Genomic DNA, 14,598 nt, shown 5'->3' with positions numbered 1-14,598 from the left:
AAGAGAATGTCATGGATTGAACTGATCCAAAAGTTTATGACAAAAGGGCAATTTTTGGCCAACATGCCTAAGCAATGAAAAAATGATAAAATATAATATCGCAAATAGTATGTTCTTCAAGCAACGATGATGAATCAGTAAAGAAAACAAATTTGTCTTGCAAAGCAACATTTTCTTTCAAGCTTTTAAAAGGTTAAAGTTAGCCATAGTGCGTCTAAAAGGAAAAATCTCTCATCAATGTTGTTCTAAACCCGCATGACTGTCTTTCATGTGGAACACAACAAAAAATATTTTGAAGGATGTTTAATTGTTTTTGTCTGTATAAAGTCAATGAGAACCAAAAAATGGTCAAAATCAATAAAGGATGCGGATCTATAACACATATTATTATAATTATAATTAGATAGAGGATGTGAACCTATCATGAAATTCAACTATAATATTTGACTCAAGCAATCACATCTCAAACTTAATGACATCTTCAATTTAATGCTTATTTTCTCTCTTTTTACACTAAGATCATCTTTTCCATCATCTAATGCTCACTTAAAGTTAATTATTAAGAACATGAATAATAATATAACACTACTGTTTAATTGAATCTTGAGCTTAATTAGAATGGGAATTTCTTATACTACATTATGCTTTGTAAAATTTTAATTTTATTTTTTCATGTTTAGACAAAATTGTATAGAATATAGAATTCTAATATTTTCCATAAATATGATACCAAACACAGTTTTTTTTATTCTAAATAAAAATTAGACGTTCTAACAATTAGTGTTCTTAAAATTTTGAATTTTAAGAACACTATATAAACATACTTTTCAGACACACACACACACACAAACACACACACATATATGCATGTTATATTATATATTTGTAGCATCATGTAACTGACTGAAACAAATCAAAATGTAAATATTTTTTAATCCAAGTACACATTTGTGAGGGGAAATTGCAGAAGCCTTTAATGCTCATATGACCTGAGGATTGTACTGCAGTCCCCCACTGCTACAGTTAAGCAGAAATCAATAGACAATGAAAAGGCCTGCAGCTGAGCACGAATTGAACTGTGTGGATGCAGCAGGTAATCATGGCACGTAGCACACTAACATGAAGGCTCCTGCAGACAGGACAAGAATTAAATATTTATTGATTGACACACTAACCTTTTCATGACTGTTGTGCATGAAGAGGGTGCTGTGAATCATAATATTTCAGATCTAAATACATAATCAGCACTGCAGAGTAAATTAGCCTCATTTGAAAGTGGTATTGATTTCTAAAAATAAATACCACAGAATTTCCTTCTATTTCCCTTTCCATTCTGCACTTCTGCATTGATTCAAATTTTACATTTCTATCTTCATATACAGCATATAAAAATAATTTAGTCTTCTATAAATATAAACCACATCAGGAAAAAATGCCCTCGAAATGGGATAGATTTCTTCTCCATGCTATAAAAAAAGATCAGATCGGCAGCACAATGTTGCCTGTCAGAGGAGATGAAGCAGCTGTGTCTGGACTGACCTGAGCTCCATGTGAGACTCACCCCTCCTGGGGCAGAACGACAGAGGTGGACTGGCCTTGAGATGCCTCAGATTGGGTTTGAGTGAAAGAGACAGACAGCCCTATGGAGGACCAGGCCTGTGGTTTGAAATGTAGCGTTCTGATCTATATTTGAGATTGAAAATAAATAGCCTGTCAATTTGTAACAGCGCTGTGGTTAGAGGGAGATGGGAGACAGAAGGAAGGAACGGGACCCTCCACATATGCTGGCAATGTGATACGGTGCTGGTTTTTATGGTGAGTTTGCTGGCATCGAAATATGAGCTGCATAAATAAAATATGGGCAAAATGGTTAAGGGATACTTCATCCAAAAATGGAAGTTCTCTCATTATTTACTCTTTACCCTCATGCCGTTCCAAACCTGTATGAATTTCTTTCTTGAATACAAAAGGAAAAAATTTGATATATGGTCAGTGTATGCATTTTTTATATATATTATTTTTTTAAGCATCTGCATTTATTTGATCTAAAATGCAGAAAAAATTAAATGTTATTACAATTTAGAATAACTGTTTTCTATTTTGATATTTTTTAAAATTGAATTTATTCATGTGATATTAACTCTCTGTTTTGATCAATTTAATGCATGCTTTAAAAAAAAAAAAAAATTTGTTGACCCCAAACTTTTGAACATGCACATGCCATTTAGCTAATACTATATTAGATTACAGTATCTTGCAATTACGAAAGAGAAATTGCTAGTTGATGTAGCAAATATGTAGCAGAACACACAATTATACAATTATTAGACAGATGTAGTATCCGTCTCTATCTATGCAGTAATATAGAGAGTTCCGTGGCAGTGCCTACAGTAAGAGAAGCTCACCCTCCCACAGAGCCAAGCAGCAGGGCACTGAAACACTGTAATTATGGGTGAGGCACAAAGCGTTCACCCACTGCTTGAGCGTCAGCTAAATACAAACAAGCCTGTAAGAAATTACATGGGGAGAGCAAACAGAACAAAACGACAGGCAAAAAAAAAAAAGTTTAGACCTTTCAAGTGAAACAAAGGAAAAAAACGACTCGGAAAGAGATGCTGCAAAGGCAATGGCAGCAATCTCTGTGCTTTTTTGAGGTTCAAAATGAAGACAAATTTGCATTTACTGTACATGTTTGTTATTCATTATTAATTTATAATATAAATATGAATCGTATTAAACCTGGTCAAAACTGTCAATCCTAATCTACTGGATAATCTCTGAATGAGTTACCACAAATAAATTATGTATACTTTTTTAATCAAATAACTATTTACAGTATAACAAAATATCACTAGTATACATTTAGTAGTTGTTATATCTTTTTTATATATTCACAATTTGTACAGTGTCCCAACTTTTTTGGAATCGGGTTTGTGCAAAATCTAAAAATCTTTAATAAACGTTCAACATAAGACATCATTTTCATTTCAACAGACACATAATATACTAGTGTACAACAGTATCCAAAATTCATTCTGCTGGCTAATGTTCAAACCAAAAGAGGTTTAAAATGCATTCTTCTCATATCGGTTCTTTAACAGCAGCACCGTGGATTGCACTGGCACGCTCTCAGTGACTCGAGACACTCTCCATACTTGTCAGGTTCTGATCTAGGTGCTGTGGATGAAGTCAGCCAATGGCATGATATAAATCATAATAGCAAAATACTGTAAACATGCAGTTATCTAGTCATTATTCAGAATATGAATTTACACTTAATCCTTTGGCCAGTAGAGTATGTGAAGTGCTCGAGACAGACGCGGCTGCCAGAATCCGACAGCCCACAGACGATTAGCTCCACGCATGCACCACTCTACAATATCAGCCTGTCTTCTCTGGGTTTAATCAGTGTGGCTTGACTTCTCTCTAAACTGGTTATTTCATTTTCAATGTCAAAATATTATATTCTCTCACCCAAGAGGATACAGTAGTGCATTGTCGTTTTATTTCTCTATGATTCTGTCAAATACACCGTAAAAGAAAAAGAAAAAAAATCCAATATAAAAACTTATTGAGACATTTGTCTGGGATGTAAAATCCTAATTAATAAAGAATATTATTAATTAATTAATAATTACTGACAATGCTGATTGGCTGATGGCATGACAAGAATGCACGACAGAACAGAATAGAGAGAGAAAAAGAGAATTTCCAATATAATTGGGTACTGGTGATAAATCTTAATAATTAATAAATCTTATCAAAAATAAATAATATGTGACCCTGGACCACAAAACCAGTCTTAAGTTGCTGGGGTATATTTGTAGCAATAGCCAAAAATACAAAAATCATTACGATACAGAGATCATGTTCCATGAAGATATTCTGACAGTTTCCTACCATGAATATATGAAAACTTACAATAATATGCATTGCAAAGGACTTAATTTGAATAACTTTAAAGACGATTTTCTCAATATTTCGATTTTTTTTTTCCACCCTCATCCAGATTTTCTAATTGTATCTCTGCTAAATATTGCCCTATCCTAACAAACCATACATCAATGGGAAGCTTATTTATTCAGGTTTCAGGTTATGTATACATCACAATTTTGAAAAATTGACACTTACAGTATGACTAGTTTTGTGCTCCAGGGTCACATATATGTTATATGGCAAATAAATGGTATTTGGGGGCAGGGCTATCTGAAGTTCAATGAATAGTAGGGGGGTGGGGGGCAGTGTTGTGGAAACTTGTTTTGGTTTCATACAAACTCACTGTACTTATAGAAGAAGGTACTTATTTTGAAAAAGTAATCTGTGACTTTTAAAAAAATATGTTCAATGAATGTGTATAGTATAAATATAATCTGGACATACTACAGGTGCCTTGTTTTCATTGTCATGTGACCTGTTCGCATTGCTTCACTGCTACTTTTCAACTACTGTAACAGCTAATGTTCTTTCAAGGTAATATCAAAGTTATGAATAAACGTTTTTCCAGTAACATTAAAGGGGTCATATGATGTTACAAAAAATAACATTATTTTGTTTATCTGGAACAGCATTGTCCTTCCAACTAAACCACTGATCAAAATGCGAAAATGGAATGTTCCGTAACATTTGCATAATAAGAAATAACTTTTTTAAAACCCCAAAAACTTGATTAACATTTTCATGACTAAACAGAAACATCGAGTATTTTTGTTAGCTGGTCACAACTCCTCTTCCGTAGAAAAGTAGGGTATTTGGATGCAATCTTGGTGATACTACTGGCATAAATATTGCCCACATAACCTTTTAAAGGGATATTTCAGCTAAAAAAAATCATCATTTACTCACCCTCATGTCATTCCAAACTTATTTGACATCTGACGAATGAATGGTAAGAATGTTGGTACATTGAAGAATGCTGTTAATCACAGTAAAGTTTTTGATGAAATCCGTAAAAATCAGTAGTTCAATGTGGTGCACCTTGTTTCCAAGCAGAGGAATGCACATGTATGCGTCATGGAACTCTCATAAATATCTGTCAAAGACTGACAGAAATTGTTAATTGTTAGTTATTTTTGTTTTCTTTGCACACAAAAAGTATTCTCTTACATTCATAACATTACAGTTGAACCAGTGATGTCACATAGACTATTTTAACGATTTCCTTACCACCTTTCTGGGCCTTGAACCTGGTAGTTACATAGCAGTGTATGCAGGGTCAGAGGGGCTCTCAGATTTCATAAAAAAAATAACTTAATTTGTGTTCCGAAGATGAACGAAGGTGTTACGGTTTGGAACGACATGAGGGTAATTAATGACAGAATTTTCATTTTTGGGTGAACTATCATCTTGACTTTGAATGAATAGACAACAGAAACATCAAGACATTTCTCAAAATATCTTCTTTTATGTTCCACAGATGAAAAAGTGGGTAAGTAGCTAACAAGTTTTTATTTCTGGATGAGCAATCCCTTTAAGTTATTGCTGGCAAACAAGGTTCACATTACCTTACATGACACGAGCTGTTCAGCATGTGGCTGTAACCCCTGAAGTGGGGCGTGGGCCTGCAGAAACATCTGTGTCCAACAAGCCCCAGATGTGTCCGTTGAGAGAAGGGTCCAACTGTTTGTTAGGAGCGTGGATGCATTTCATCCCTGGGTGGCGTGTGGGTGCGAGTGTTATCTGGCTTAGCCAACCACAAACGGTTCAAGGAGTTGTAAATCAGACATGTGTGTGTGCCTATGCATCTGAATAAAGATGAAATAAAACAGAATGCGTCTGAATATGGGGGGTGGGAGTGCATGGAAAGAGGAGACAGCAGAAATACATAGATTAAAAGAGAGAGAAATGAGAGAGGGAGATAAACAGAGGGTGTGGGGGAGACAGCAGACTGTGGTGAGGTAGATCATTTGGAGTCAGCGGTGTGGAGCCTCAGTTTGGAAACCAAAGAAGCCCACCGCCCCTCCACTTCACATTGATCAGACTTTCACTCGGCAGACTCCCTGACTGCACAATTATGAAGAGCTGCAGATCACTGACCTCGCATCACGTCAGAATCTAAAGGGGGTTTGGTAATCAAATCCACAGGGAGGTGTGACAGGACAGACGTCAGTGGATTTCTACATTTATACACAGGATAGCACTCTTTTGGCACTTCTAATTTCCATTGTGTATTCACACAGTTTGTTTTTTCTCTGGACAAATGTATTGCATCATTTATATATATATATATATATATATATATATATATATATATATATATATATATATATATATATATTCCACTTTTGCTTTGTGACTCAGAAAGCAAACTGTTTTTAAACTTTAAAGTTGCATTGTACTACAAGTGTAAGTTAAAACATACAGTCATATATCACTGGTGTATATAAAGTTCTTACCATCTTCACTTTCATTGAAAAAAAGTAAAAAAAAATTACTTTAACGAAATAAACGGTGCCAAATCTATCCTAGTCTGCCTTATTTATATTCGTATCTATACTGCCACCTTCAGGCCAAAATGATAAAGCGCACAATGTAAAATAATTTCTACAAACATTTATCTACCACACACAATTTTGAATCACACACACAAAGGGCTATTTGGTGAATTGATATTTATTCATTTTTACAGCTGATTCTCCAATCAAAGTAAACAGATCTACACCAATTGATAATTTATGTATCTTAACTTGTTTCTGATGACAGACAGTGGCAGGCCACAGCTTATTGGCTAAATTGCTCATGATCTGTGCAAATATGAGACTAATGAAAACCTGTCACACTTAGAATACCATAGACAGCTTTAAAACACTATAAAGATGCATCCTAAATCTTATGCCTTATAAAATACAATTTTATATACCTTAGAAATAAATGTTGGTCTAAACAAAATGTATTGCACATCAGCCCAAACTGTACACTTATGAGGCAGCAATGTACTGATATTCCTCAAACATCTCTAAGTATTAAAGTTCTGTTTTCAATTCACTACATAGAATCAATTAATTCAGTTCTAATTCTAAATCTATTCAAACTCTATTCTGGTCTCTTAAACTCCATTCAGACCATGATTTTCGATATTTACAGCCTTAAGTTCTTTAAAGGTGATAATATAATTGTTATATTTGCATACTGAATTCAATTGGTCATCTTTCTTGCACTCATTTGCATACTGAATTGGTCTTGTCATTGATAGAGACCCTTCACATTTACTACATTCTTGTTTGTGGACAAAACTGAATCAAAGCCTAAACTAACCCAGGGCCGCGGGAAGTAATTTTGAACAGGGGGTGCTGTGAATTTTTTTTTTTTTTACAAAAAACCTATGAGCCTATAGGCCTATTTAAAATACATTTTAAAAATATATACATTGAGATTTACTACTTTATTGTCATATACACTTCAGTGCACAGCCAGCCAGGGTCTGAAACACACAGACATCAGTTCTCAGATATGCGCAATGCGCTATTAATCTGAAGCAGAAGCAGAATCAGAAATAATAGTTTAAATAATAGTTTAATAATCGAAAAAAACGAAATAATTACTTTCATTACAATTTCAGATAGCCTATACATACATGCAACTCATTTATATACAACAAATAATATTACAACAAAATATAATATTGATCAAACTTCACAATAACGCTAAAACAATGCAATCGATTTGGTCAGCTGGCTTGAGTCACTGCACGTTTATGTCACACGCAACTCTATTAACTCCAAAATCTTTTTACGCACACCACAAGGAAATAATCTCTGACTATTTAAGCAATTTGTTTATTGAACAGTTCTCCACATCCAGTACGCAAAGAACACACGCACAGTATAAAGCTTTCTGTCTCCATCTCCAACCTTTTTACACAAACCACAAGGAATCTCCGACTATTTAATAGGGCTGGGTAAAAAAATAGATTTTTCGATTAATCGTTTTTTTAAAATGTGGTCGATTCAAAATCGATTCTCAAAGGCCATGAATCGATTTTTTTTCCGTATTTATTTCCGCATAAATTGAACGTAAGATTAGCGTTAATCTAATTACAAATCTTCTCCACTAGATGTCACTCTCTTATGTGGCTTGTGCGATGTTACCAACGAACCTATCATTCATTCATTCAGTTTAAAGCAGTGGTTCCATTTTCTGCAATGTGCGTCAGGTCATGCTCCCGTTCGCGTCTTACAGACTGCATCTTAAAGCCTCTTATACTTTCTGCGTCCTCGAGTCCGCTATGGACCGCTATGCAGGCTTGATGTAAACATCGCCATCGGAGAGTGTGTACCGAGTCTGAGCAGACAACCGCGCGGACAGGTGCGCGTGGTCAGTTGTCTTCAAAAGCACAATTGCACATGTTCAGGCAGTGTGAAGAATCCCATTGCCAATCGAACCAATCGGGCCGGGCTCGGGCTTGTGCGGTAAATGAGCGGTCATGTACTAATGTGTTTCGATTAGCGCGAGAAAGATGCGAAAATGTATGCTGAGTAGTTGAAACGGAGGCTTGCTTCTGACGATTACGTTTTGGTAGCACCAGCAACTAAAGCAAAGTCTGAGGTTTGGAAAAGTTTTGACCTTGTTTATAATGAGAATAATGAGTGAATAATGACGCACCATCAGTGAGCACAGGAGCGCGCTGAAGACATCTACAGTGGATTCAATCATTTTTCTCCACATAAACACTTAGGCCTTACCTAATCTTGGTGAGTAAATGTTTTTCAAATAATAACTAAATATTACTTGAGTCTTAAATGCATAATGTAGACAGAGTAGGCTATATAAGCTAATGTTGGCATTATTATTTTATTATGTCAGCTGCTATGGCGAAGCAAATCCGGCAGAGCCTTTATCTTAATTCATTTCGTTATTGCCAAATACCCATCTTAATTTATAATTTATCTTAATTAGATTTTTTAAGAAAGACTTGTTTTTATTGGTGCGTTGGCCTATTTATATGCTAAATGAGCCTATACCTTAGGGCTATTTATAGAGTGCTGAGATGTTACGATGTTACAGAGGACTTATTTTATTTCTTTGTTCAAACTTCCAAGTGGCCTATTACGTTAGTCATGTATAAATTATGTTAAACTATGTATAAATGACTCATTCCTGACAAAAGGCAAAAGAGCTGTGTGCTGCGTACATTTGAATAATGTCGGGTTGTAAATGGGTTCGGGCTTTTAAAAAGCTGTCAATCAAAATGTACGTGTTGGCTCGGGACATGTCGGGCTTAACTTTTAAGGCCCGATTACAGCTCTAATAGAAAATCGAATCGAAAATCGAAATCGAATCGAGAATCGAAATAGAATCGATTTGAGAGCTTGTGAATCGAAATCGAATCGATCTGGAACATCTGAATCGATACCCAGCCCTACTATTTAATAAACGTTATTTAACAGTTCTCCACAACCATTACACAAAGAACACACGAACGAAATAATACTCTCCATCTCCATCCCCACCACCTTAAAAAAATACTATAGTGTACTACTTACAATTGCTTGGCTAGTCAAAGCTGATCCCACACTTGTTGCCAAAAAAAAAAAAATGTTACAAGCGCGTTACAAATATTTTAATAGGCCTACATTTTTTTTAATCTCCCTCTCGTCACTAGGGGGTGCTGCAGCACCCCCAGCACCCCCACTTCCCGCGGCCATGAACTAACCTGACTGTTACTGATTTTCTTGCTGCCTTGCAGGTGACTGGTATTTTCTTAAGGATATACACTCACCTAAAGGATTATTAGGAACACCTGTTCAATTTCTCATTAATGCAATTATCTAATCAACCAATCACATGGCAGTTGCTTCAATGCACTTAGGGCTGTGGTCCTGGTCAAGACAATCTTCTGAACTCTAAACTGAATGTCAGAATGGGAAAGAAAGGTAATTTAAACAATTTTGAGCGTGGCATGGTTGTTGGTGCCAGACTGAGTATTTCACAATCTGCTCAGTTACTGGGATTTTCATGCACAACCATTTCTACGGTTTACAAAGAATGGTGTGAAAAGGGAAAAACATCCAGTATGCGGCAGTTCTGTGGGGGAAAATGCCTTGTTGATGCTAGACGTCAGAGAGTGGGCCGACTGATTCAAGCTGATAGAAGAGCAACTTCTGAAATAAACACTTGTTACAACCGAGGTATGCAGCAAAGCATTTGTGAAGCCTCAACATGCACAACCTTGAGGTGGATGGGCTACAACAGCAGGAGACCCCACCGGGTACCACTCATCTCCACTACGAATAGGAAAAACGAGCTTGAGCACGAGCTCACCAAAATTGGACAGTTGAAGACTGTAAAAATGTTGCCTGGTCTAATGGGTTCACCATGTTACAAAGCTCAAGTCATTTCAGATTGGTTTCTTGAACATGACAATGAGTTCACTGTACTGAAATGGCCTCCACAGTCACCAGATCTCAACCCAATAGAGCATCTTTGGGATGTGGTGGAACGAGAGCTTCGTGCCCTGGATGTGCATCCCACAAATCTCCATCAACTGCAAGATGCTATCGTATCAATATGTGCCAACATTTCTAAAGAATGCTTTCAGCACATTGTTGAATCAATGCCACGTAAAATTAAGGCAGTTCTGAGGGCGAAAGAGAGTCAAACACAGTATTAGTATGGTGTTCCTAATAATCCTTTAGGTGAGTGTATAAATTGTTTTTGATTAAATTCTTACTATTATAAAAAAAATACTTCCTCTTACACAAAATTTCCCTTTAGAAATATAAAGTTTTGTTCCCTTCGAAAATCACCATAACACTGGATATTCTACATTTAAGCAAAAATGCATATTTCATAGCAGCAACTAAAAATACAAACAGGCTTGAACAGATTACCCACATGTGCTGATACAATGCAATGTAAATAACCACACAGGGGAACCATGCGGTATCCAAACTCCCACTGATTTTAAGTCACAGGTGGGTCATGTGAGGCTTCAGGCCCATCCTCTGATAACAGTGCTTGAGTGTCATTAGAATCCAATGAATGGAAACACCTAAGGATGCTGGAGTGGGACACAAAGTCAGAATGAATCAGCATTCTTAGCCAACACCCAAGTACAACAAGTACAAGCAGATGCAAAAAGGGAAAGAGGACATGTAAGACTTAGCTTGCACTTAAGAATGAGGAACTACAGCCTATTAATCAAAACAGACCACAGAACCACGTCAGTTTAAAGTTTCTAAGACCTACAGGTTGCTGCCTTAAAAACACTCATAATTTAATAAAACTGTTTAATTTAATCTTCTTTAAATCTCAAAATAAATACCCGTTTTTCCTTTTGCATAATATAATGGCATGATGAAATTCACTTGTAGCATTTAAAACTGATTTAATGTAGATTTTGGTTGGTAAATTGCACATAAAATGGTGTTAAATGCACGGTTTAGACATTTCAGTATTATAAAGATCAATAACAAGTTATGTTTCAGTGCAGCTCTTACCCTAACAGACTTATGGGAATGATTGAGAGTCCAGCACTCAGCAGAAAGACAAAGCCAGGACACCATGCCACCGTGGCCGCATAGATTCTGCTAAAAACCGCAGAGGACCCGTTGGTACACAGATTTTCCATAAAAGCCACACAGGCAAAGAGTGCTCCTGAGAAAACATGAAGGGAAAACAAAGAAAAGTCTGATATGATTGTCTCTTCAAAAGGAGGAGGAATGCATACATACAGGGTTGAAGTGCAAACTAAAAAATAAAAAGCATTCACATGAGGATCCTTAAATGTAACATCACTTCGAAAGAAAAGAAAACACACTCTTGAGCTGAGAATAGCCGACATCATGCTGAATAAGGACTTTTGCTTTGGAGCGGTGATTTTCAGAGTCACTCACCCTGCTCAGACTTTGAGACGACCTTTGACATCATCGAACGCAGAACAGGGAACGGCATGATGGCAAACATAGCAGGGATTCTTACTGTAAGTGAACACATTAATACTCACATTAACTAATCAAACAAGACACACAGAATTACATACATTTTCACCTATTTTACATGGCTACAAATTTGAGTTCTAAAAGTATGTTTGAGTGTGTACTACTGCATGTAATAATACAATAAATAATGATACAATACAATAATCAAATATTCTGCTTTCTGTCATATATGGCTATTACATATCTAAAGTAATACCTAAATCCTTTATCCTTATTACTAAAAAACTAACAATACAAAATGGATTTCTAAAATTAATTTTGTACTGTGAATGTTCATGCTCACCGAGGAACATACTGAGCGTGGTCTTTGCGAAGGCTGTCATGAACATGCTTATAGCGACTGACAGCATCCCGATGAAGGCCATGGCAGTGTTCTGCAGACAGAGGGAGAACAAATACACACCGACAAAACTAGTGATAAAGATGGAGGTGCTGGCCGCGGCACCATAGCCGACGAGGATCTCGCTCCAGCACAGCGGCTCATTGAGTTCGTAAAGTGTGATCATGGACAGACCCCCCGTATTGACAAAAGATAAGGAGGAGAAAGTCACAATCAGCAGCACAAGAATGCATTTTCTTTGACTCCTGCCTCCTGCAAACAAGTTGTAGATACCACATACAAGTTTCTGCATGGCCGGACAACAAGCCACAGTCTCTGACCGATCAATCACCCTGGTTTCTTCCAGAATGAAGATGGCATATAGCAAGTTAACAGCCTGAAATATGGCAGATGTGAAGAAAGGCCAGTTGAACCCGACTGCATGCAGGAAGTAGCCAGTGGTGATTGACGCCACACCGGCCAACAAGCCGATCATCATGTCCACCACAGCCATGCGAAGAGTTTTCTGCTTGCTGTCTTCGCACAAATCGGCCACATAGGAGAAGCAGCCGCCTAGCATAGTGCCGATACCCCCAAAGAGGGCACTTACGAAGTTGGCGGCAATGAGGAGGTAGAGGTTGAGCTCGAAGAAGGAGACCGCCAGGAATGAAAGCATGTAGATCAGAGACCCAATGAGGGGCATGATAATCGTGATCTTTCGGCCACGCTGATCACTGTAGGCCACCAGGAGGAGAGTCACTATGAGACTGGGGATCATGGAAGACAAATCACTGTACATGGAAAACAGAGAAGCTGCTTTCTGCACCTCCTGAAAAACAGTGCAAAATAAAGTAAAACACATGTGCATACTAAACTGTGGCTGCATATGTATCTCATGACGTCTGTTGCAATTCCTGGTCCAAATAAGAAGAGCTATAAAAGAAAAAAAGAAAGAGGAAATGAAACACAGATGTGTTTCCTTAAGTACCGATGACCAAAACTATACTAATACAGGCTAACCTCTAAAGCAACAACAGGTGTAACTCACACTATATTTATAGGATATAAAAAGAGGTGATCAATACATTTTATTCGGAAATAATGACCATTTGACTGTATTTTGTACCATTTATTACACGCATATTAAGTAGATAATAAAAACGTGGACAAGTATTTACTTTCTTATTAGTGTTCTGTCTTTCTCTGTATGCATTCAGAACATCAGCACACACATGGTTTGCGGGTGAGTGGTATGTTATATAGTGTTGCCATAGACAACAGTCAGTCATTATTTAGAAATGTTTCTGCTTTCTGCTAAATATATACTGCTGTACTCAACTATGGACCAATCACAATGAAGTGTGGCAGAAAACTGATGTACATATTTACAATAGTAACTTATAAAAGTTAATTTTCATCATTTAATAACAACTGATAACAATAACAATAGGAATAGACTACCATCAAATCTAATTTATATATAAAAAGAGGCAGCACAAGCATTTTTTTTCAAGCTAAACATTTCACAAATATCACATCATGGAGCCTTCATAGTTTTCTAGTCATATCAGTTTACTTATTTCATACAGTGCAGTTTTATTATACATTTGATTATTGTTATTAATGTAGTATTTGGTAGCCTGCTTGGCTTTTGTTATTTCATTTGCCTCTTTATCCTATTGTTTGCAATTAGCTTATTTGTTTACATTTTTAAAAATCTAAATAGAAAAAAATAATACGTCATAGCCTACGTAGGCATCACTCACATCTTGCTGTCTGCTGTGGCTGGTGCTGTTGGCGGCGCATTGGGAAGTGTTGTTGGACACAGGGTAAGAAGAGTTTGTGATCTCCAGCCACAACCTGCGATACACGTACTGCTGCACGAGGGGATAAACCATAAAACTGGCAAACGCGTAAATCGCGACGATCGGCTCAACGAAGTACAGTCTCTTCATTGTGTGTCGAGGATGTGTCTGCAAAAGCCAAGAGAAAAACAGACAACTGCATAAGTCTGCACGATTTGACTAATTGTAGACCTACTTAATTCAACACGAAAATTACAATTTCAAGACAAAAGTTACATGAGATCTAAATTAAAAGTGTCACACTACTGATCAGCTTGGACAGCTATCAGTCTGCTTACAGCTCACTTGTACACACGACACAAACAGATTATAGACTTACTTCTTCATTCAAAATAATACATCAGAGATATACATTCCTTTCTACTGCTGAGACTCTTCTCGAATCAATGTGACAGTTAAAAAGTCTTCTCTGTTTTGTTTGTGAAACATGACTGATTGTAACCCCTTTATGAAACGCCGGTTTCCTGCCCCTGAGAAG

At 36.7% G+C, this 14,598-nt stretch overlaps 1 protein-coding gene across 2 annotated transcripts; it reads right to left on the bottom strand.

The window, feature by feature from the left end:
- Positions 1-10,562: 10,562 nt before the first annotated feature.
- Positions 10,563-14,598, bottom strand: LOC113109839 (solute carrier family 46 member 3). 2 transcript variants are annotated; one of them, XM_026273631.1, is made up of 6 exons: positions 14,440-14,598; positions 14,022-14,228; positions 12,220-13,084; positions 11,832-11,915; positions 11,436-11,592; positions 10,563-10,996 (listed from the first exon to the last, which is right to left on the bottom strand). In XM_026273631.1, exons 2-6 carry the CDS (start codon positions 14,208-14,210, stop codon positions 10,900-10,902), a joined length of 1,392 nt encoding a protein of 463 aa, XP_026129416.1. In that variant the 5' UTR covers positions 14,211-14,228; positions 14,440-14,598; the 3' UTR covers positions 10,563-10,899. The 2 variants fall into 2 exon arrangements, with proteins under 2 accessions (XP_026129416.1, XP_026129417.1); XM_026273632.1 differs by lacking the exon at positions 14,440-14,598 and having other exon boundaries at positions 12,220-13,188.

The sequence above is a fragment of the Carassius auratus genome, chromosome 10 (assembly GCF_003368295.1).
Source record: "Carassius auratus strain Wakin chromosome 10, ASM336829v1, whole genome shotgun sequence".
Lineage (NCBI taxonomy): Eukaryota > Metazoa > Chordata > Actinopteri > Cypriniformes > Cyprinidae > Carassius > Carassius auratus.
Note: the sequence above shows the minus strand (reverse complement) of the source record. Positions and strands in the feature narration are given on the sequence as shown.